Source organism: Barbus barbus (genome assembly GCF_936440315.1).
Source record: "Barbus barbus genome assembly, chromosome: 11".
Classification (NCBI taxonomy): Eukaryota; Metazoa; Chordata; class Actinopteri; order Cypriniformes; family Cyprinidae; genus Barbus; species Barbus barbus.
Genome location: NC_136739.1, coordinates 19,797,679 through 19,823,688, shown reverse-complemented (window position 1 = coordinate 19,823,688; position 26,010 = coordinate 19,797,679). Strand labels below are relative to the sequence as shown.

Sequence of the window (26,010 nt, the reverse complement as noted above, 5' to 3'; positions counted from 1 at the left end):
GACCCAAAAACGTGGAAAAGGTGCGACAAGTCCATATTAAGAACAACTATAAATATATATATTTTTGTCTCTACTATCGATTGACCGCCGTTGATTTTGCGTTTCCTATGGAGACTCGTACTTGAGAGACGCTCCCTGGCTTCACCAAACGGCAGCTGACTGGATGTTGGAGGACCGAGAGGAGGAGTAGCTGTTGCAGATCAACATCCTGGATATTGGAGCCTGGCGGCGCACACGGCTACAGAAATAAAGGCGTTAGGGAGGTGGTGGTGGTCATCGCAAATGCTTCAGTGTATAGAAGCACAGACATGAACGTGAACTTGGCAGCTTTCAGGCATTAATTGTGGATTTATGGTCTATGGCGCCGATTAATCCCAAGGCACCGACAAGGTGGTGATGCAGCAGCGGCAGGACGGGATCGGTCCGTTACACGGCTGCCAGCTGAATGCCTTTACTGGAGGAAAACGGCGCAGCACACGTCCAGCGCAGGCCGGCGTGATCTTTCATTAAAATAGGACAGTATGTAGAGAGGATCAGCCAGCCGCTGCGATACACCCGTGTTTACTTGCATTATTGTATCGGTTCTCCGGTTCAGAGACGCTGCCACGGCATCAAGCGGATCAGGCCTGGGCTGAAACACCGTGCGCGCTTCGCGATATTTACCGCGTAATGTGACGCGAACTTTTATCGTTAACAAGCATAACGAAGCACCTAGTGCTGTATCATTGTGTTTACTATCCGCTTGTCCAGTTTTCTCTGTTTACTTGGGTTGCGATACTGTTTTCTTATCAAACTGCTTTCCCCTATTGATAACCGATTATTGTATTGCTAGTTTAAGATAAATAATACGCCTAACGGCGGTGAGGGTGGACTCGCCGTTTATAGCGAAGATAACGACTTGACCCAACCCGCCTTGGCACAGAGAAGCTGTCGGATCAAAGCGAGGATCATGGATCGGAAGGATAAAAAGACCCTCACGGTATGTGCACACATTTGTTTCTTCATGTTAAAGATGACCCGCTTGATGAGGCGCTGTAATCAAGAGCAAACACTTGTACAGGTGTCACATTGTCATGCTCACCACTAAAAGTCTCTCATAGACAGTCTGTGCCGAACTGTATGTTTCTGGAGCATGTTTATTCACATTCTTTGATATAATGGCATTTGATTTGACTCTAATCTATCAGAGCGTGATAGTCCAAACAAGACTTTCAAATAAACAGGATTTAAATGGTTTTGGGCCACAATGTATGCTTGAACGTCCTCATGATAAATACCCTCTCTCTCTAAATGTTTGCCATTTGTAAGGTTAAACCAAAAGTCCGTGTATTTATTTATGGGTGGTGTAGTACCACAAAAAAGCTAAGATTCCTCTTTCAGTCTCTACAATTAATCACAATCTCAAGTGCTAAACTGTACTGCAGGTAATCACAGCATTGCTGATATTTATAAAACAGAACGACTAGGAGTGTTATTGTTATAGTTCACTATAGAGTAATTAATATCAAGGAACTTATGTTTAAGACAAAATTTGACCAATTAGTTTGTATTTATTTTCCACCAATGAAACAACAAGGCTTGCCTGTCATCAAGCAAAACAGACTAAAAGCCAAACTGGATTCCCCCCCCCCCCAGTATGCCTGAATTCATGGTATCTTTTGAGCAGTGTAAGAAAAGTACCAACATTACGTCTGGTGTGCATCTGATAAACGCTGTACTATCCCATGAGGCCACAGGAGAGGAGTTGTGAATGGCAATGATGTGACACAACTGTCGCTGGTAGGTCACGTGACAGGTACAATGTTGAGGATGCAATGCATTTCATTCGTACTACATAAAACATACTTTTGCGAAGTAACCTTCATTCAAACCAATTGTAGCACTTACTAGACAGTATGCAATTTTAGACACAGCTGTAATCGAATCGCTGTACTCCAGCTTTATGTATCCTATTTTTGACTTGCTAGTGAGAGAAACATCATTCAGAGCAAGGTGGTGTCAAAATAGTATACTATAGTTGTTGCATAGCACTCTTACTATTTTTGCATTATCTATTGCTGCTTTCAAGTGCACGTGGGAACCACCAAATCTGGCTTTGGTTTTTGTGACATGCCACACATTTAAGTTGGAAACAACACAGCCAAATCACTGTCTTATGATGTATAACCACATCTTTCACTTATTTATGCATGGTATCATAACTGAATGTTAAGCAAACCGTGCTTGACTCATGGATACAGACTATATATAATTGTGCTTCCACCATGTTTCAAATCAACATGCCCCTTGTTGCTTTGAACTCGTAATTATGGTATTTCCAACACCACTTGAAAAGCATATATTATATTACAGAAATATTCAACCAGTTTACATCTAATAACTGCTAAAATGATTACAAGACCCAGAGAATCATATTAGAGGGCTGGAGCTACCTGTTGTATATTAAAATTTAGACTCATGTCCTTTCTGCTGCTTAACATAATTGCCATGGAAACTGAAGTTCATTTTTAAGGGCAAGCTTCTGTTGAGTGCCTCATGATAGTCAGTATCTGAAAATGTCTGTCTTTGTTTTCAGAGCAAGTGGAATCAGTTGTGATCTACAGGACAACTCCATTTCTAAGAGATAAGCGGACGTTCGGCAGTAAAGCTCCCATTACCGCAATGAGATAATAGTGTGGCTTACACAAAAAGAACCTTGACACTTATCCCACCATATTCCAGTTCATCATCACAATATGACCACGCCGGCTCTATTGCCACTATCGGGACGTAGGATACCTACCCTGTCGCCAGGTGCCTCCTCATTCCCCCATCACAGAGCCACCTTGCGGCTCTCAGAGAAGTTCATCCTCCTCCTCATCCTCAGTGCCTTCATCACCTTGTGCTTCGGAGCATTTTTCTTCCTCCCGGACAATTCCAAACACAAGCGTTTTGACTTTGGTTTGGAGGACGTGTTGATACCGCACATCGAGTCGGAGAAGGAGGCCAGGCACAGCAGCAGACAGGTCATACATGGCGTGGGAGCTCACGACGAGCATCGACACAGGTGAGAGCTCAGAGATGGCTTCATCTCCTCAAAAACACCATGTGTTTTTATGTTTGTTTCTATTGGTCAGGGGTTCTCAACCCTGGCCCTCGAGGTCCACTTTCCTGCAGAGTTCAGCTCCAATCCTGACTAAAAACACCGGAAATAAGCTAATCAAAGTCTAAATCAAAATTCTAAATCAAAAGTCAAAGTTTCTGGCAGTTGAATTTGATCAAGTTTGCGGCTGGTGGTGCATTCCATTTGTATTTGCAAGTCGGAAATTCCAAGTTCCCAGTTGGAACTTTTAACTGAAATTCCCCCCTCAAGTTGGAATTCCAACTTGGACTCAGAGGAACCGCAACAACCCTGACTTTAGAATCCAGTATGGCATCAACAGAAGTGAAACAGTAGGAATATATTGCATTTCTGTTTGTCTGTGTCTAAATACATGAAGTGGTGCACACAGTACTGTCAAACTTCTATCTGTGGACATGATATGTTGATGCTATCTTTACAAAATACTGCGTTTTTATCGACTGGTATTGCTATCAGTGAACACGTCCATCTTGGTTTTCTGACTTGTGTACTGGAACGTTGTCAACTCGGGTGTGACTTCATTCCCAGCTTCGATAGCCAAGGTAAATGGATCGCAGCATAAACTCTGCAGGAAGATGGACCTTGAGTGCTAGACTTGAGAAACCTTGGAATAGGTGGTATATCATCTTTAGTGTGATGATTTATCTGAAAAACAAAATGTGCTGCTTTGCTATACTGGACTAAATGCTCATCATGGTTTTACAAACAATTTAACTGCATGATACTCATATAATTGGCATGTCAAGATTTATTTCCAAAAACATTAAAGTCAAATTTAATTGTTATTTGTAAACAATTTTCCTTTAAGACTTTTATGTTTTCTAGTGTTCCAAAAAATGGTAGGTCATTTATTGTGATTTCAAAAGATTCAACTACAAGAAGACAAAGAAATAGAACTCGCTTCTGCACTCGGGCGCTGTTTTCCGTGCTGCACGCACGCACGCACGCGCACACACATACACGCACATACACACACACACACACACACACGCCGCCTCTTATATACACGAACACTGGACTCAGCTCTCTTTCGCGCATTCTTACACATTTGAATGGACAAATACACACAGAAATATAGCTGCAAGCAGCAATCACGGGGCCAAGCACTCCAATGGCAAAGTCAGGAGCTAAACATGGCATGGAGCATCAGACCAAATGCAACAATGAGTAACAAAAGCAATAATTGCACGATTGTAATTGAAATGGCTGAAAATTATAAATAAAACCACCAGTAATATGATTAAATGGCTTATCACTTTTGGCCAATAGGTGACGCTCTAATCAAAGCACTTTGTTGCGTTCTGTGTGAGTTGACAATGGCACACACAAAGTTTGGTGTAATTACGTCAAAGCTTTGCATAGATATAGTCTCAGACTCATTTTGGCAACATGCCTAAAATTTGTAGCAGCGCTATACAAAAACGGTTTTATCTGTCGACATGAAATCCATAACTTTTTGTCAGCGTGGTCTGAAGATGATCCCATTCAATTTTGGTGAAAATTGGACGAACGGTCTAGGAGGAGTTCGAAAAAGTAGGTTTTCAACATGAATCAATATGGCGGACAGGAAGATCGGCTTATTATAGAATAATTGGTATGTATGTTGTCGGCATGACCCAAGGAATATTTTGAGACCAGTTTCATGACAATAGGCTGATGCAATCAAAAGTTATTAGCATTTCTGTAAGTTCAGTATTCAATGGTTACTGAATGGTCTATTACTCTTGACCAATAGGTGGCGCTGTGACCAAAATGACGTGGCTTGGTCAGAGTGAGGTGACAATGACACATGCAAAGTTTGGTGTAAATATCTCAAAGATTTGCAGAGATACAGCCTCAGATGCAGGTGCCTAAGCACCTTCGGTGCTTGGCCCCTAATGATATCAAAATATCCCATAAATACAATCGGTTATGTCTTAAGTGAATTTAAAGAGTTGAGAAAGAATACTAGGGTGCATTGGATCCGTGCATTGACAGCAGCCGCAGCCGCCAGTCATTAATGTTAATCAAAGAACAAAAGAAAAGAAAATCCCTCACTGATCTTGACTGAATCACTTTTGTAACCTCGGTTTATATTTTATTTGTCGTTTTTCAGCGCTGACTACCATAATGGCAACGTGCGTCTGTGTATGCGATTTTGGAGATGCGTTCCAATCCTATTTATCCTTATTTAGGGTATAGACCTATTCTATTTTGATCTGCAGTTTAATAAAAGTTAAACAGAAAAAAGAAAAATAGTAGCACTGCATGTGTTTCTGAATATTTATTTAAACGATGTATAACGATGAAAAACCACAAACATGATGGTTATAATTAAAATACGCAAATTCCTTCACAACGCACATTTTTACAGATTTTTTTAAACGGTGTATACAGTATAATTAAGCTGAGATATAGCACTTTAAATTCTTAATTCATTTGCAACAAAACTATAAAGTTTTGTTGCAAACAGATTAAGGCATTATAGTTCTAGCCTAGGCCTATCTCAGCATGCACGCGTTCGGAGTTTCGGCAGCCCAACACTGAAAATTATATTGTGGGCATTGTATTTTGAATAATAAAACAAAAATTATAAAAAATTAAATACAAAAATGAAATTTAAAAATTACCCCGCTTCTAAATAAAAAGTAGTTATTTTTATTTTGTTAAAAACGGGCCAACTCTGAACTAGGCTACCGGAAAAGAAAAAAAACCCTCAACGTTTTTGCTCAGAATTCGTTTTTAATCCCTGCATGATTTTAGTCATACATGATAAATATCAAACAGCCTACGTTATAGCTTGACTACAAGTTTTAAAACAACGCAACAATTGTTGTATTCAAGGACATTATACTTACCATCATGAAATGTCTACACAGTGCCAAAAAGAAAGAGAGACATCGGAAAATAGGCATATTTTATTCAAGATATTAAATTAATGAATGAATGGAGGCATTTATTAATGACATCAACATGCATTTATCATGTCCAACTTCACCATGATGAACTTAAAATTGGGTTCTATTATTTTTCCTCAACAGTTCTCCTAGGGATGGGTACCGAAACTCGGTATTAAATCGGTCTCGGGGCTAAATTATGAAAGACCGGAGTATCGATAAGCTCTGACGTTATCGGTACTTCTGTCGGTATTGGAGAAATTAAGAAAACACACATACATTTATTGTTTCTCTCTCTCTCTCTCTCTCTCTCTCTCTCTCTATATATATATATATATATATATATATATACACGTGTCGCCAGCTGTTTTTATGTGCAATAATATTCAAACATTTGTCTATGATGCATTTTTGCTATGCGCAATTCAGAAGCCAGATCGCGCTCACGCGGAGCTTCAGCACACGCAACATGAAAGTCCTGTTTAATTATGATAGAAGAGAGAACGAACTATTCAAACATCTGCTCACACTTTAGGCCTGTGGCTGTTATATTAAGCTAAGTATTTTATTTTATTTTTTTCGATTTTGGCTTCCAAGGATTATAGCCGCATTTCTTCTAGCACAACTCCCTTCCCTTCATAGCGGCGCGGATTCGTTCCTCCGAATCAAAACTTAACATCTGAATCAGCTCAATCAGTGATTGTTATAAAATGCCGTCTTTACTGTTGCTACATTGCAGGACATATTTGATAGTAAAACGTTGAAAGTACAATCTGCTGTTCCCCAGGCTGAAATGTGTGCGCGCGCGTGTGCCTGCGCGGCGGCGTGATCCAAAACGGACAAGCACACTTTGAGCTTCGGGCGCGTCGAAATAACACACAAAAATATGCCAAAAAATACACACACAATGTGTCAAAATGGCCGGTTATGAGAGTCTTCACTTTTGTTTTAAGTGGACGAGAACAGTTGGGAGAAAATCCGATGCGTGTCAGTATATTGTCTTAAAGTGTCAGACTGGAGCTTGAGCCATCAATGTTAATCAAAGAACAAAATGCAAAGAGAAAATCACCCACAGCTCTTAATCTGAACAACGTTATAGCTTTAATAAACATAAATCTATCAGTACATACAGTGAAAACTAGGCAGTTCTCATTTACATTTGATTACTTTTGTAACTATTACTTACCTGAACATTAATATTAGTAGACCTTCATGGAAAAATGAAAGCACTGTTTATTTCATTTCGTTTGTGTGTTTGTTTTATTGTATTTGTCAGTTTGTTTTACTTTGTTTCTTTGTTCATGTTGTTACTGTATCTTATCTTATGTATATAAAACACTAAAAATACCTGCACACTGGTGCATTTACAAATTGATGAAGTGCAGGCATTTTTAGTGTTTTATATACATAAGATAAGATGCTGTAAGAATATGAACAAAGAAACAAAGTAAAACAAAAAGTACCGATAAGAATACCGTTAAAGTACCAGATCGATAAGCAGTATCGGTAAGAGTAGTAATACCGTTAAAACCTTAACGATACCCATCCCTAAGTTCTCCTCAAAAAACAAAATTCTTTTCAAACTTGATAAGAACAGAATGGAAATTATTAGCAACACCAATATAACAGTAAAGCTAATGTTTTCTGTTAGTTTAAACACAAACTATGAAAAAGTAAAAACGAAACTTTAATGTGGCAATAATTAAGACCAAACTGAACTGAACTGTGTTTATGGTGCATGTCGGCAATGTTGTCTCGGCTGGGGCGGGGCGTGGTGGAGGTGGAGCTTGGGTAGACGATATTATCGGATATCGCGATATTTTTTACGGCGATTATCGATAATATATTTTTGACATATCGCCCAGCCCATATATAAGGCATAAAATTCAATGTTAACTACAAAGCAGAGAACCTCAGTACTCCTACACATAAACAGACACTCCTTTCACAGTTTTCTAAGAAAATAGAGAGAAAACAGATCAGAAAACAGTTATACTTTCTCTTATTCTGAGATTGATGTTTTTATCTTCTTGTTTTGTCCCCTAGCAATACTACCAAGATTATTAAAGGCTTTTATTTCACGCTTGAGACGGTTGTAGCCATACAGCTCTGTTTCTTTCTTCAGCAGTGGACCACAATCCATTGAGAGTTTAAGTGAACTTCAGTGAAAAAGCGTTTTCTGCTGCTTTGTTGTTACAGGGGCCACTAAGTGTTGCTTCTGCATTCGCCATTGAGCTTTGGCTTGTTCTGCCAGTATTAAGAATCAAGAACCATTCATGCAGTCTTTTATATTTAGAAAAGACTTTAAACCAAGTGAGGTTTGAATGCAACTTCCGTAAAAAGAAAGTTTGTGTTTTGATAATGAATTTGCATTCTTAGGTTGCTTGAAAATCAAATTACTTTTCCCCAGTCCAACACAAGATGAATTATCAAAATGTCAGAGCTTCTCTTTTCCATGTAACAAAAATTCATTCGGAGCTTTAATATCATAGGATTTCTTTTTCACATTATTACAATATGATCCCTTGTCTCGCACTGTTGGAAATATTTTAATAAAAAGCAGTCTTTTTTTTTTCTGCGGGCACCCAAGCTTTCACTGTTTATGGAAGTGTGTGGCAAATGCTGACTCTGTCTCAGCTAGGCATTAGTGTGACTGAAAACCATCTTGAAATTGTGCCGGCTAGACTGAACACAGCCTCTTAAGCACATGAAATGAGCCCGCTGAGCTGATGAAATGTTAACTTGTTTATATTTTCATTTTATTGGTAGCATTGTCTCAAAGGTAGAGTTGAAGTGCAGTCAGGCATACTGCATAAATGAGTGAGAGAGTGCAGTGGATAGCATTGTTCTCATTTTATATCACAAACAATGCAGCATGAATTGTTGCTTACTGTAGTTTATTAATAGTATCTTTTGTTTTAGTTTTTGTTGATTTAATTGTTAATTCTAAACATTCAATCAGTTGGTTCTGAGCATTTACTTGAACCTCAGAGAGTAGTCAAATGCACAAGATCACATGATCAGCCACTAAGTTTTTCAGTGTTCAGGATGAGCATATGATCCATCTTCAGCTGTCATTGCTGTGCTGTTTAATGTGATGCTATGTACATATGGCATATCTCATCATGACAGTATATATTTAGCTTTGTGTGTTCTCTGCATTTTATATGGGCCTGGCATTACAGATTTAGTTGCATTTATTTATCATGCTTAGCAAATCTTTGGATGGCAGAGTCATATTCCATGCTCCATTTTCCACATCAGGCAAGCGTGATCGTAATAAATGGGCATTCATGCTTGCATACAAGCATGTTCATATTATTCCCTGTACTGTTATCATCATGAACCTTCCATTTAGCTTGACTTTCACGCAGGCACATACAATGGCAGTTTGACACTGCAGTCACGAGCTATTGTCCCAGATTTCCAATTGGAATAATTTGCATCAGCCCATTAGTGTAATGCAGTAGTACTTAACCTTTTTGATTAGAAGACCCCCCCCCCCCCCCCCCCCCCCATTGTCCACAGCAATAGGCCCTATGCTTGTTCCAGTTGTTTGTGATTTACTAGAAAAAGATTCAAGATAAAGGCTTATTATAATTTTATACCTGTTTTAGAGCTTGTAATTAGAAGGTTTAACTAGAAAAATAAATATTCATAAAATTGTATTAAAGGAGGGGGTGTGTTAAGATAAGAAATATATTGTCTGTATCTGTATTTTTAGTTGTTAGGCTAATTTTAATGCTTGTTTTTGTTTTATTTTAAAATATTTCAAGTCATCCTGAGGCCCCCTGTTGGAAACCAGTGGTATAATGGGAATTTTTTTTATTTTTATTAATGATACATTATTTCTAAATGTCCAATAACTGATGTGCAGAAAGGATTTTTAGCTTTTTATCTCTGAGATTAAATATAGCAATTTATCAGTAGGTTCAACATGATTTAGAAGGATAGCCATTGTAGATTGGTGTGAATGTCTGTAAAAAAATATATTCATGATAATATTGACCAATTAAACAACTGAGGAGCATAAATACTTGTCATGAAACCACACTGCACAAAGAGTAAATAAACGAATAACTAGCTTTTGACTGAGAGATATGCACCTCAGTTGTTTAATTGGTCAATATTATCATGAATATTCTGTGGCTGGATTTTTATATGAAATTAACATGTATTAGCACGTAACATGGGACCTTTTTTTGCACCAATGACATCTGAAATGCGGCTTCTCTGTTCTAAACCAGGTTTATTTTTCATCATAACTTGACATTTTTTCCCCTATTGCTGCTTGCCTTTGGCTTTTTCACTTGGGGTTGTGAGACAGTTTTAACATTGCTTTGTGACAGTATGTATTGTTCTTTACAAATAAATTGAACTGAATCTTCAGATAAATCCCTTTGGTTTCATGAATAGAACAGTGTGTTCTGTTTTTGTACGGTCATTACAAATTGGTCACTGCATCATCATTCCAGAAAATCTATGTAATGCTCCATCTGTAAGTCAGTCTTGGTAAATTAAAAAAAAAACAAGAGTCACGTTTGTATGTGAATTATGAATAATGCTTACTAAACCTGCTGCCCATCTGCTTTCACTCATGACCCGAAGAGCTCATCCTGGCCATGAGCTCAGAAGCAAACACAAGCTCTCTGTCTCTGATCTGCCACTTACACCCGGGGGCACTGTGATCTGCGCCACCCTGTGTCCTGTTATCCCTGTCAGTGCGCCATGCTAGGGCAGCCTATACCCTTGTTTTCCTGGGCCTGCTCATTGTTGGTTTTCACCAGTCCACCAGTGTGATGAGTACCAGACTGGCAGTTATTCTTTGGTAGTTGGCATTTATTTTCTGTCTTTGGTGCTGTTTAAACTGGGGTAACTCAAACATTTGTTTAGAAAAGTACAATTATTAACATCTGTGATTTTTATTTACTTGTTGGGGTGGAATTGTTTTTTTTTTTTGGGGGGGGGGGGGGTCTATTGTTTGGATGTGGGCGTTACAGAAAGTAATTTCCTGTGTGTGTGTGTGTGTGTGTGTGTGCACGTGACGAAACCCGTTGAAATAAACATTTGTGTATGCATATGATTGTTTGAAATAGTTAAGATATTTAAATGCTTTTGAAAGAATATTGAAAGCCTATTATGCTCACCAAGGCTGCACTTATTTGATCAAAAATACATTGAAAACAGTAACACTGTGAAATATTATTACAATTCAAATTTCTATTTGAATATATGTAGTAAAAATGTATTCCTATAATGACAAAGCTTTCAAAATATTCAGCAGCCATTACTCTAGTCTTCCGTGTCACATAATCCTTCAGAAGTCATTCTGATATGCTGATTTATAATTATATTTCTAAATGTATTGCCTGTCAGTGCAGTGGCCATTTTCTTCTTTTTTGACATCAGATGGGATGCCAGCAGGCAGTGCATGAACCACCAACTGTTATTTTACCCATAAAGCTGGCAAAAGGTCTGAATCCATAATGAAGCGGCATCAGGCAGATTTGCGCACAGTGGAAAATTAGCTTTAGCTATGGTATCCAACAAAGTTCAAAAGAATTGAGAAACATTGTGAAAATATCCACTCTATACAGGCATTCATAACCAGATGGGATTGGATTTCTCAGGATGGAGCGAGTTAACCAAACAATGCTGTAATATTTACAGAGCTTTGTGCAAGAAAAAACAGCCATATTTGATTCAGACTGGATTGAAATTGCGAAGTACGTCTGCAAAAGACAAGTTTACTTAACCTCCTCCTCAGAGAAACTGAAACTGAACTTGGCCGGTTGGTACATATTTCCTCCAGAAAGCGTTCAGGATTTGAGTTATTTCATTTGGTCTCTCAAGGAATCCCCTCTTGATTAGTGTAGAGTAGTGTGAACTTCCCCATGCAGTTGGCTTGTCGAGTTGTGGAAGATTAGTGGAAATGGCTCATGTTCTCTGAGTTAGTGTGTCACTGTGGTGGGCTGATGTAACAGATTGCCCTGTGACATGCGCTAATTGAGTTAGTGCTCACACCTGCCAACCTGACATGGAGCTCAAGTCGCCTCTGAAAAAGCGAGAAAGATATTTTGGGTGAAAACTGGGAGGCTTGTGACTGTCCCATTGACTGCCAAACAATTAACACGGTCAAGGCACAGAAAAGTATAAAAAAACATTGTCAGAATAGTCCATCTGCCATCAGTGGTTCAACCGTAATGTTATGAAGCTACGAGAATACTTTTTGTTTGCAATGAAAAAAATAAAAGACTTTATTCAACAATAAGGCCGCATTTACACTGCATGGTTCAAGTGACCCAATTCCAAATTTTGATTTTTTTTTTCTCCCATGTGGCACAGATCGGATATGGCCCACGACTGTGTAAGCAGGAAAAAAATCGCATAGGTTCTAATATTCTCCGATCGGTTTCAGGCCTCATTCATATGTGAAAATAAATCCGATATGAACCGGATACGTGGATTTGCGCCTGCTGTGTAAGCGAACAAATCGGATATTCCCCTGTAAATGCGACTCCAACATCATTGAAAAGTGAATTTGTTTTTTGAAACATTTCGTGGTACAGACATACCTGTAACAAATGAAACATCTCTAGTTGAGTAGCAGAGTATTAATTTCATTTGTTTGTGTTAAATAAATGGGGATCTGACACTGAAATGTGTTGCTTTTGAAATCACGTGTGCTCGTTCTGCTGTTGTCAGTGACGGCGGCTCATGTACAGACGAGTGCTTCAGTCCCGTTCATTCCATTGAAACCACAAAATAAAATGCACACAAACATGTCCCTGCCTTTTGATATACAATCACTGATGAACGCATTTGGATTTAATTTCTAAAAAAACACAGACGATGTAACATACTTAACAATATCTACCACCTGAGTACTATTCCACTCGTAAGCTTTCAGCGGAGCTGCGTACATCACTGTCCAGACGAATTTGTACTAGGCTATATTATTTTGATGTATAGTTGTAACTATTGCATTAAAAATGTTTCTATATGATTTCCATGTCAATAAATTAAACTTAATGTACTATTCAAATTGATTTGTGATGTCATATGCTATTTTTGGCTTGTTTCACCAAGTGCAGTGAAAAATGGGTTTGGTTCACTTTTAAAAGAAATGTAAGCATGTCATCCAAAAAATCAGATATAGTCACAAAACTGGAATTGGTCAACAAGAATTGCAGTGTAAATGCAGCCTTTGTCTGCTCTGTGTCAGCGTAGCGCCATTTTGGAGAATATCCACTGGACGCAAACTGTACGCTGTTCTGTGTCAGCCGCGCCGCACAGATATGCTATTTTCGTTCAAATCAAAGCGTAAACAAACGTAGAAGAAGTATTTGTGTGGTGCGGCCAACACAGAACAGCATACGCAGTTTGCGTCCATTGTAGGGGTCGACCGATATGTGTTTTTCAGGGCCGATACCGATTACTACAGACAAAGTAGACCGATAACCAATATATTGAACCGATATATATGTCTGGTGTAAGAATGAAAATGAATGTCAAAATTAAGATTAACAAGGGCTCTGACAAAAATGGCCTTCCCTAGTGTTGGTTGCACTTCTTACTCTTGTCTTCCCCATGCATCCATCTACAATAAGGGTAATATATAAAGAGAGAGTTAAAAGTGGGGCCACTGTATGCTTCATGGTTAAGCCTATGAATACTAAATACTAAAGCTAAACAGCTTGGGGAAATGTAAGTATTTGGCTTCAATAATTTACATGTTAGAAATGTATGTGTAATAGCATAACCTCTCATAATTCTTCATTAATTATTTTCGGTTGACTAAATCATAACCTACAAGAGGGGACTATTCAATTCATCATCTAATGCACATCAATTGATTAATTTAAAAAGCACAATGCATATAATAAGTGTAAATAATTTAATTGTCTTCATAGCTCCATTGTAGAAGTTGTGAAGAAGACCGCAACTATTTTAATGAAACTATAACACTAATAGCCTGTTATAGGCTCACTTGGTTCAATAGCCTATTGAAATGTCCCAATTTCCGTCATCATAATCTTGGCCTATGTGACAGTATCTTAATCTTGGCCTATGTGACAGTAATTTCCATTTAGTTTTCATTTACAGTGCAGTGCAAATGAAGGCATAAAACATTAATTTAATTTCTCTTTTAATCAAATGAGAGTTAAACTCAAATTTGGCAAACAAATGGGTTTACTATTAAAATTAAATCATGGAAGAAATAGCGCATTGTGTGATTGTTCTTTTAAACAAAAGTTGTAATAATTGTAGTAGTATTAGTAAATAAACCAAACTTTTATTTTGACGGGTTGCCATGAGGACCTCTTAAGTTTCTGTAGCCTATTTATGATATGACGATCGTTTTACTCAAACGAAACAGTCAAATGCTCATGAAGTAACTCTCAGAGCAGTTCTGGGGATGATGTTCATATATTTATGTCCTCATTTAGTGACATGGCAGATGCGGAAAACACCGCGAGCGTCGCGCACTTCTGTGTGTGTGTGTGTGTGTGTGTGTGTCTGTGTGTGTCAAAACCGCGCGTCTGTGCCATTCACATATACAGAGACACGCCGAACATGCAGAATTCATATTTAAATAGTCTTTTTGCAGCTTAATGTTTACAGATAGTCCATATCATGAGTCGATTTAAGTGTACTGACCTACTTTTGATTAATTCATCCAAACTTTGACTAATTCCGTGACTCCGCGTTATACAGTAAACGCTGGATTCCGCGATTCCCCCTGCGTTTCCCCCATCTCGGAAACCATAAATAGATAATATTGAGGTTTTTACAACTTCAGTGTAGTGGATTGTAATTTATTGCAACTTGAGCAACGTCTGCTGCTGCCTTTTGAGAGATAACTGATGCGTGATGAAGCAGCACCAGTTAGCAAGCGCTTTCGGTGTGAGAGTGCCTTTAGTCTTCCACCTTGATTGGTCGGACTCCTGACTCTCAACAAATCAGATGCGCGGTGGGCGGAGACTGCTCTAGGCCACAGAGTGGTGAGTTCCGACAGGCTGTATCAGAGCCAAATAGCGCGTTTCATAATTAAATAATTTTATCGGCACATCGGTTTTGAAAATGACCGATACCGATTATCATAAAAATGCTTAATATCGGTGCCAATAATCGGCCAGGCCGATAATCGGTCGACCCCTAGTCCACTGGATATTCTCCAAAATGGTGCTACGCTGACAGAGACGACGAATTGTTGAATAAAGTCTTGTTTTTTTTCTTTGCGTACAGAAAATATTTTCGTAGCTTCATAACGTTACAGTTGAATCACTGATGGCAGATGGACTATTCTGACTGTTTTTTTTAAATACTTTTCTGGGCCTTGAGAGTGTTAATTGTTTGGCAGCAAATAACAGTCACAAGCCTCCTGGTTTTCATCCAAAATATCTTAAATTGTGTTCCGAAGACAAACAAAGCTTTTATGGGTTTGGAATGGCATGGGGGTAAGTGACTAATGACACAATTTTCATTTTGGGGTGGAGTAACCCTTTAAGAGCAGGGAAACAAAGACTTGTTTGCATCAGAATGTGCTGCTCAAAAAAAGTGACAATGAAATTACTACTGCAGAAAACATTGTTTAGCTTCATAGCATTTAGAGGTAATGGAAAAATGCAAATGAAGGGTGCAGCTGTTGTGACTGAGCAAAAAACAATCCACATCATCTTTCAGAGCTAAATTATTGGTTAAAATGATTGTCATAATTTGTATCAGTAGCAATAGACAGTCTTGGGACCAAGAGGGTATTTTGTGTAGAAATATTTAGTTTAGATAAATAAAAGGAACTTGCCAGACTATTGCTGCATTCTCAGAACATCTAGCGTTTGTTCATTTTGTAACATTTGCAAACTTAAATCACTATTAAAGGCCAATATATTGCTAAAAGTAAAATGTTGGCAGGACAAGTAAATCTATACTGACTACATCTATGCTAAGATAAATATTTCAAACACTAGAAAGCTACGTTGTTATATGACCTCACTGTGTTGCACGTTTAATTCAAGTGGCATCAGTTATCTCTAAAGTAAAAAACAAAAGTTTAAGTTAGCTTTTAATCCTATTGTGTACAAATGTCTAAACTCTTATGTCTTATAAAATGAGTCAAGATAGCAATGTTAAAAATCATGGCTGACAATGCTTCCGGTTTGGTTTTTCCATTAAAGTGATTAAGAATGACTGAGAGTCCAATGCACGCAGCTGTCCGTCCTCATGAGGCAGCTTTACATCATATAAGACATGGAAAGTCAGAAAGGAGATTTGTTTTTAAAAAGACACATGAAAAATGTAGGAAGAAATAAAGAGAAGCTCCGCTTCACTGAAGGGCTGTCCACTTAAAGGCTGTAGTCAGACCTGTATGCATCATTTGATATCAGGAGGCTGTTATTCCCCAGAGCAGCTTCAGGCTGAGAGTGATACAGTAAGAAACCGCCACACAGCGTTGTGTCTTTGAAATATTGAAACGCAAGACGGGCTGAGAAAGCGAGGGATGGTGGGGAGGCTGAGGAAGAAGGCCCTTCCTGAACTATATATTGGAAATATGAGTTGCTGACCTTATTTTCTCGTTTCTGTGAAATGGGCCAGTAGCCACGTGGCTCCGCAGGTGTAGGTGGTATTTTGTTGAAAATGAGCTCAGTTCTCAAGGGGATTGTGTGTTAGTACGTTCACATAAACATTTGCTGGCACTGTGGATCTGTACTACACTAAATGCTAATGGAAAGCACATACAGTCGGCTGTTTTATCAGTGGGCGGGTTGAGCAGTAAGTTCCTCATTCCTTAACAGTGCTGAATACTTCAAGCTCTCCTTGATGATACAGATTTCTATCGGTGTGTTTCCATTCTCTCTGTATTTCCCTCTGTCTTTCTCATATCTGTTTCTGTATGTGAGCAAGGCAGAAAATGAATCCTGATCAAAGCCTAATGATGGGGCTGAGGAATGGGTCTGTCTGAGATAGATTGGGTCTCCTGAGGCGTACAGAATTAATCTGCTGTACCAGAATGAGAACCTGCTTTACACTGAGAGAGCCACACACGGGGGAGAACGGCTCCAAAAGTGCTTCTGGACCCATTCTGCTGTAGACAGTGTTCGGTGTACTTCCACGATAAGCCCTCACTAGTGAAGCAGCTGAGGTTCGAAGGTGGATGTGTGGGTAGGTTGATGGTAGATGGTGTTGAGCGCACAAAACTGATGGAAGCAGAGCATTTTTAACACCTGCTTGTGGTGGGTGTAATAAGATCAGGGTTTATCTCTTCACAATGGCAAGTTCTGCTGAATTTACCAGTGTTCTGTTGGCATGACAATGCCATCTAACATCCATTATACAACACTATCGTCTCATTGCATCTATTATAGTAATTAGATCAGCTAGCATATTTTTATCTTAAAGGGGTCATCGGATGCAAAATTCACTTTACAAGTTGTTTGAACATAAATGTGTGTTGGAAGTGTGTACACATCCATCTTATAATGATGAAAATCCACCCAGTGTTTCTTTATTTTTTATTTTAAAATCTCCTAATCCCAAATCAGGCTGTTCTGAAAGCCCTTTCAGAATGACGTAGTTCTGTACAGACTGCGCGCATGATAGTTGATTGACAAGGCCGTCTTACCTTAGACCCGCCCTGAGTGAGCTGAGAGCTGTCTGCGACTCTGGTGCAGGGGAAGACGAGATGTCTCCGATTGAGCGATTGAAGTGTTTAGTTGTTGGATGTAATAATGAAGATAGCAGACGTCATTTACTCCCGAAATCTGAGCTGCTGAAGAGGATCAACGTTACTTTCGTTTTGAAGGGAATGCACCATTCCCGATCTACATAAATGCACCTATAGCCTCGTTCAGACTATCAGCCCAAATCCGATTTTGTGCATATCCAGATGGAATCTGATTTGAATAACTGACTGTCCACACAGCATATCGCAACTGTTCATATCCGATTTGTGTGTCCATAAGCACTCTTTCGTTTTTACTGAATGTGCATTGGTTTCTATGGTAATGCCATTGTGTTGTTTTGCCTACTCTAAAAACAATAGTCACAGCAATACAGTTTGCTATACAGATGTTGTCTTACGGTCGCGGTTGCGCTGTAGGCTAGTATTATATTTCGTCTTGTGAGTCAGCGGCAGAATGTTTGAATGTGCGGCTTTATTCCGTGCTGCCATCTCCGCTACTTTGTGTTTTGAAAGTAGCGGAGACCAAAAAACAAAAAAAGCAGTGAAGAGGTACGTATACTACCAGTATATAGTTTTTTTCCACTTGACTTGCACTTCGCAACAACACACGCTTGTTTCTGCAAAGATGTTCAGCACGTTTTCTGCAAAAATGTCTGACTGTTTCTGTTTTACGTGGCGTGAGGACATGAAAAAGCTAGGCTAAATCCGATCTGACCGATCAGACTGAAACTCATTTCCAGAAATGCGATTTGAATGGGATTCCAAACCACATATGAATGTAGCTCGAAACGGATTTGCACAAATCAGATTTCATGTAGTTCGTTGCTATTCAGACTATTTAAATATGATTCGGATTTGGGCTGACAGTCTGAACGAGGCTTATGTTTGCTCGAATCATTCGTGATCCAGCTTCATCCACAGAAGAAGTAAGTATAAGGGTTTTTATATTCTTTGCAAATTGCCTTTCCTAATAATGTGCTAGTTAGCCAGTTTCGCGGCTGAAGTTTACAGTCTGCTCGTCACTCCACAGAAGAGAGGGTGGGGCCAGCAGAGCTCATTAGCATTTAAAGCAACATGGACTAAAAAACAGCTCGCTGAAAACAGAGCTGAATTTAACAAGTAAAAAGGTGCATTTTACACTACCATTGAGAATTTAACCAAAGTATATTATAGACTTTTCATTAAGACCCTAAAGAGTCATATCAACTTGTGTAAAATGGGCATCCGATGACCTCTTTAAGATCAACTAGTATATTTTTATTGTTTCTGTAAGTGACGGATATGGCTAGGTGAAATGTCTGTTATTTACCATATATTCAATATTTTGTTGGGGATATTAATTTAATGAACAAAGAATATTTTGCTAATATGAATGTACATTTTTACTTGTGTATAAAGTTTCCATAATAGCGTTATGCAAAAATTTGGCTTTCACAGGCAAAAAAAGTTAATTGTCTGTTATAACCAGCTTGCATAAAAGCCACTTTCAAGCCAAACAGCCTTCTATTGGTCAGTGTGGCAAATTTCTAATTTTCTCAACAAACAAAGATAAACACAAAAATAAAAACAATGCCATCTCAAGACTGTGCCAATTGGTTTTTCATTCCACTACTTCTGATTTTGCGAGCACAGACATAGTAGTGTTTTTTTTATTTAAGTCAGGTTTACATGTTGAAATAAGTGTAACTGAATCATTTCCAAACAAAACAGGGATTCATGCATCATGGTACTCTTGTGAACGCGCAGTAAATAATGACACGGAAGAGAAGAATTGTTGAATAAAGTTGTTATTTTTGTTTACTTTAGACATTTAGGTTGAACCACTGATGTCACATGGAATAGCTTTTTTAAGTATGTCCATGCTATGTTTCTGGGTCTTGAACGTGTCATTTGCATTGCTGTCTATGCAGGGTCAGAAAGCTCTTGGATTTCTTTAAGAATATCTTAATTTGTGTTCCGAAGGTCATGAGGGTGAGTAATTAATGACCGAATATTCATTTTAGTGTGAACTACCCCTTTAATATGTATCATCCGTTCAAGCACTGAAAATATTATTTTACTGTGTTTTAGTTTTTGCTTGACAATGTTTGACTGCGATGGTTGAAATGGTTCTTAGTTTAAGCCATTTCAGAACAAATAGTAATTACTGTAAAAATGTGCTTACAATATTCATCAAACAAGACTGAAGTATATATACATACATGGAGCACTTTTTCATGGATCTCATATAATAACAACTTTACGTTCCAAAGTATATTCCAGCTAGAGCATGTGAATGCTGTACTGTAGGTGGGTTCACATAATGCCTGGAAATAATGGAATTTTTCATAAGTAGTACCATACGTAATTGATTGAGCTAAACATGTTAATGCAGCCACACTTTGATTTGACTTTGTCTCAGTTGGGGTAATTGATTCAGACAAATGTTAACATGCTACTAATTGCATGTTTGACATTATGAGCCTTCCATGAAATCACCTAGACTTTACTGCAGCTTTGAGAAAGCATTTCAAAGAGAGTGAGATTATGCAGCCAAAAAAAAAAAAAAAATCCAAAAGAATAATGTGAGAGGGGGCGAGTGGTTGCAGGCTGAGATTTGTAGGTGAATCCATTATAGCGGAGCGTTACCATAGACATTAGATGTCTCTACTCTAATGCAATGCAGAGTGTTATTGGTGTTTACTGTCATTAGCAAAGCCCTTTGCTCTCATGTCCCTCGCAAGGAGCCATTAGTGCCCACATTTTTCCAGTTCGCACACATCCCTGCTTGCAGACTAATCATTTAACCCGCGCATCAAAAATGCGCATATCAGCACTCCCTCAGTAATGCTTTACTGTAATTACAGCTCTTATCCTTCAGTACAATGACGCTAGTGTCCGTCGCATATCTTTTAAGTTAATGAAGCACCATGATGCAAAATAGTGGCTAAATATTGTCATTAATAAACTATGGGCAGGTACATCTCAAAAAAATTTTTTTTTACTTATTTCAAAAAGTGAAACTTTCATATATATTTTACATTCATAACATGTAAAGTGAGACATTTCAAAAGGTTTTTTTTTTTTTATTAATTTTGATGATTAGAGCTTACAGCTCATGAAAGTCAAAATCCAGTATCTCAATATATTAGAATATTTATATTTGAGTTTCATTAAATGACCATCTCTACAGTATAAATTCCGGGTATCTCTTGTTCTTTGAAATCACAATAATGGGGAAGACTGCTGACTTGGCAATGATCCAGAAGACGAACATTGACGCCCTCCACAAAGAGGGTAAGTCACAGAGGGTCATTACTGAAAGGTGTGGCTGTTTACAGAGTGCTGTATCAAAGCATATTAAATGCAAAGTTGACTGGAAGGAAGAAATTGGTTTAGGAAAAGGTGGACAAGCAACAGGGATGACCGCAAGCTTGAGAATCCTGTCAAACAAAGCTGATTTAAACACTTGGGAGAGCTTCACAAGGAGTGGACTGAAGCTGGAGTGCATCAAGAGTAACGAAGCTCAGATGTCTTCAGGAAAAGGGCTACCAAGCCACTTCTGAAACAGAAACAACGTCAGAAGCATCTTACCTGGGCTAAGGAGAAAAAGAACTGGACTGTTGCTCAGTGGTCCAAAGTACTCATTTCAGATAAATTTTAATTTTGCATTTCATTTGGAAATCAATGTCTGGAGTCTGGAGGAAGACTGGAGAGGCACAGAACCCAAGCTGCTTGAAGTCCAGTTTGAGGTTTCCATAGTCAGTGATGATTTGGGGTGCCGTGACATCTGCTGGTGTTGGTCCATTGTGTTTGATCAAATCCAGAGTCAATGCAGCCGTCTACCAGGAGATTTTGGAGCACTTTACGCTTCCATCTGCTGACAAGCTTTATGGAGATGCTGATCTCCTTTTCTAGCAGGAATTTAGCACCTGCCCACAGTGCCAAAACCACTTCCAATCGCTTTGCTGACCATGATATTACTGTGCTTTATTGGCCAGCTAACATGCCTGACCTGAACCCCATTTGGAATCTATGGTATATTGTCAAGAGAAAGATGAGAAACAGTCGATCCAACAATACAGACAAGCTGAAGGCTGAATGGTGCCTCCGCAGTGCCACAGGATGATCGCTTCCATGCCATTCCTCACTGATGCTGGAGTTTGTGCTAAAGGAGCCCTGACAAAGTATTGAGTGCATAAATGAACATACTTTAAAGAACTTGAACTTTTCTGCTTTGCAAATACTTTTTTTGATTGATCTTAGGAAATATTCTAATATTGAGATACTGGATTTTGACTTCCATGAGCTGTAAGCTCTAATCATCAAAAGTAAACACAAAACTTGAAATGTCTTACTTTACATGTAATGAATCTAAAATATATATGAAAGTTTCACTTTTGGAAATAAGTTACAAAAAAATGCAGTTTTTCACGATGTTCTAATTTTTGGAGTTGTACCTTTACTAGGGAAAGCATTCAAATGAATGTTAAGCCAGTATAGTTTAGCAGATGTTTTGTTGGTCTTCCCCACCCAATCTCACTGTCACCGGGGGAACGTTTGCAGGCCGTATTTAACAATGAGCAAACTCGTCTGAAATAACCCTCATCGCCCCAGCATATCACTGTCTGTGTCACTGTATCCACCTGACCTCTTTTCCTTACAATCCCCTCCTGCTCTCTCTTTAGTCTGGTGTGCTTCATTGATTCACAAGACCTAAAAAATCTTCTGTTTTCACCCTTATTCTTCTTTGTGTGTGTGGTATCAGATTATGCTATTTTATGGCTTGTATTATATGATGAGTCTCTTGTGCGTTCTCCCACTCTCTGCCCCCATAATTGCTTTTAACTACATGCATACGGAACAAAATGATATTGTTGTAACACATTGTTTCTTTTAATACCATTTCAGTCCCATTTATTACAAAGCACCCTGTAAATGATTTCTGAATAACCTACACGCTGTTATGAAAAAAGCAGCCAGTAATTATGGTAATTTAAGTCGCACAGTCCAAGTACGTATGGTAAACTCTTTGTTCATTATAAGTTGAACATGAATTGAAGTAATGATTTGCGGTTCACTCATTCAGTCAGATGCTTATTCAAAAACTACTGATTCAGTGGAAGGTTCATTAGAAGGATCTAAACCGATGATTCTGACTTATTCATTATGAGAATCAGCTGAGTCACGTGTATGTTTGTTTTACGTTTTATGCCAGCAAAGTCAATGCGATTGAAAGATGTATGTGTCTGTTTATTGTCTGTCTTTTATTTCACAGTATCTGGCTCTTTTTAACTCATTACATTCGATTCAGACTGCAAGCTTATAATGTACAAATATAATTTCTTTTGCTTTGGTGCTTTAGATTCAGCAGTGGTGCAGAATCGCAGGCTCAGCGGTATTACATAAGCTGATGTTGAGATGTTCTATGTTTTTCAATTGTAGAAGAAATGCCTGTGAGTGGATTGTCTGCCTCATTATAGAAGCTGCGAGCAGTATAAAAGTCTGTGATTATTGTCCCTGCAGTCAAATATTGCCATTTTTCCCCTGACGGGAAGATTTACAACAAACCCTAAGATTTATATGAGCTGATTCTTGTTTGGTTATAAAGCTATGTTGGTTTGTTGGAGAGATTGATGCGGTTTGTTTGTTGTTGGTGTACTGTCCTCTGTGGGTGGAGTTAAATTCTTCCTTCTGTGGATATTTGTATAAATAAATACATTTTTAAGATCAGAAATAAAGTTTTAAATAAGTTTATTTAAAAATATATTTTTTTTTAATTTGACAACTGATTTTTTTCGTCTCTTTTCAGTCTTCAGTGTCATATGATTCTTTATAAAAGTTTATAATTTAATGATTTTTATATTATGATTTAGTGCAATAATTTATTTAAAAGAGAATTATTTTGTAGCATAAATGTCACTTTTTTTTTTTTTTTTTTTTTCTTTTTTTTTTAAATGCAAGGTCTTTCTGAATAAATGTATTAATTTATTTGAAAAAATGTGATCGTACTGGCACTCAACTTTTTCCACAAGCAGTAGATCTGTAAGAAGCTGGCAGTATAAACTATATATTTATATTTCTATGAACATAATTTGAACATTTTATGAAACATGTTGTATGAATACAACATAGACTGGTGCCTACAAATAAAATAAAAAAATCACAATTTAAAGTTATTCTTTACTGATGTATTTCACTGTGCGCCTGCAGGGAGGAAGAGGAGAGCCTTCGTGACAAGATCCGAGCAGATCATGAGCGGGCACTGCAGGAAGCCAAGGAAAAGCTCCGTAAATCCAAAGAGGAGCTGAAGGCAGAGATCCAGACAGAGAAGACCAAGGTAGCTGAGGACCTGAAGAAGAAAGATGGACCCAAACCACTGCCTCCAGTACCTATGCCCAAACTGGTAGGGGTCATCAATGGTGACCCAGTGGACCCTGACACCAAGGAAAAAAGGGACAAAATCAGAGAGGTAAGGTGTGTGCATGTGTTTACATGCTTTGAACTTGCAAGCACTCTGTCTTCTAATGTTTGCAACACCTGTAGATGTATTCTCTCACTTGATACTGTTTTTCTTCTCTCTCACTTATTTACTTCACATTCCTTTTTAAATTGAACGGTCTTGGCCCATTTAATCTGTAGAATTTTGAATCAAACCAGGCTCTCCGCAGGTATAATTATCATCTTTTGAAAATGGGTTGCAATCTTGGATAAGAATAATTCTGAGAGCTATAGCCACTGGCTGATTTGTGCTTGACTGGAACAGACTGTCTTAAAACGCTCTTACAGATTTCTACTGATGTAATGCAGCGTTTGTTTTTCAGTCTTCCAGATGTACCATAAAATTTGTCTTACTATGTGAGATCTGTTCCTAAATGAAGCAGATTGGAAAATGTCTGTTAGACTTGTTTGCTAAGCATTGCTGTTCCAGTTCTCATACTCGGGGTTTGGGATTTCTTGCACCGTTCTTGTTACTAACACAGATGATATTCAAATCTAGTTGACTTTTTATATTGATCAAGTTTAATGGGTTTTAGTTGGCGGTGACTCTTTAAGACCTCTTACATAAAGCTCAACAGTCTGTGGGCTGCAGATGATGAGTCAGCACTGCTTGCAGTAAATGCCAATATTTTCACTTTCAAATTGCTGCTTGTCTCTAATGAGCTCCTAAACCTGAAAATAAATGTTTTTCTTTTGTTTTAGTACTTTGGAGAACGATCATTTTGTCCCCACATAAGTGTGTGTTGGTAGTAATGCTCCAAGAGTAATTGGCGACTTTGAGTGTAAAACTGAGATGATTGTTGCAGTAGAGCTTTTCAGCTAAACTCTGGAACATCATGTGGAACATCACCCTGGTTCTCTTGACAAGAACCCAATACGATTTTCTGTTGGCTTTTGGATTATTGCAGAAAATAAGCTCTGTGACCAAAAAAAAAGTTTAATCCTTACACACTTTGTTAATCGTAGTCTTCACAAATGAACACAACATTTATGAATTTTGAAGTCTAAGTACGTAAAAGTCTAAACATAGGCTATAAGCAAACTAAACCACAATTTCAGAACTCTTTCAGTTAAAGACTGTTATAATAATTTACGCGAGCATGATTATAAACACATTGAAGCTGTAAAAGTGGACTATTAAATAGCCATTCACTCTGTAGCCACTTGTTAGCAACCACCAGCCAGTTTGCCTAGTTTGATTAAATTTGCAAAATGGATTCTTTTATTTTTCTGTTTATTTTTTGTAAAGCTTCTTAGAAACCATTTGTATTGTATAAAGCGATACATAAGTAAACGTGGCTAGTAAAAATAAATAACCCAGGGTTTACAAATGTAGCCTAGTCTAAAAAAATATGACTAACTTTGATTAGTTACGAGCCCAGGGTATTGTGTGGAACAAGGATCAAGATTGTTTACCCAGGGTTAAGAATGAGTTGTGAAAAGTCTGGAATTAGCCGTAATGAGAGGTCTGCCGAGTGATGTGGATGAGGGAATACAGGACACTGCTCTATCTTAGTGTTAATGTGTTTTAGATTGGGAATGTGGAGTCTTTAAGTGCTATGGAGGTTATAGAGGAGACATCTGCTATTTATCAAAAGATATCCACCACCTTCTCTGTTTTTCTCTTCCCTACAAACACTCACATAGATGCATATATTTGTATGAATACCCTGCAGGATGAAATCCAGCATCCCGACATCTCTCAGTGGACTACTCACTAGGGCTGTATACCTTGGAGAACCTGGCGATACGATACATACCTCGATACACAGGTCACGATTCGATACGTACCTCGATACAGAGCTGTCTCGATACGATTTGATACAATGTGACACGATTCGATACGATTC

The 26,010-nt window shown here is 38.3% G+C and overlaps 1 protein-coding gene across 1 annotated transcript in view; it reads left to right on the top strand.

Annotated features, from left to right (window-relative positions):
- The first annotated feature begins 137 nt into the window (after positions 1-137).
- LOC306877157 (mannosyl-oligosaccharide 1,2-alpha-mannosidase IB-like) overlaps positions 138-26,010 on the top strand; it is a 118,983-nt gene continuing 93,110 nt past the window's right edge. Inside the window, exons 1-3 of the mRNA XM_079428713.1 lie at positions 138-979; positions 2,576-3,046; positions 23,873-24,131. Coding sequence (XP_079284839.1) covers positions 2,736-3,046; positions 23,873-24,131 — 570 coding nt within the window. The 5' untranslated portion in view covers positions 138-979; positions 2,576-2,735. The remainder of the gene's footprint in view (positions 980-2,575; positions 3,047-23,872; positions 24,132-26,010) is intronic.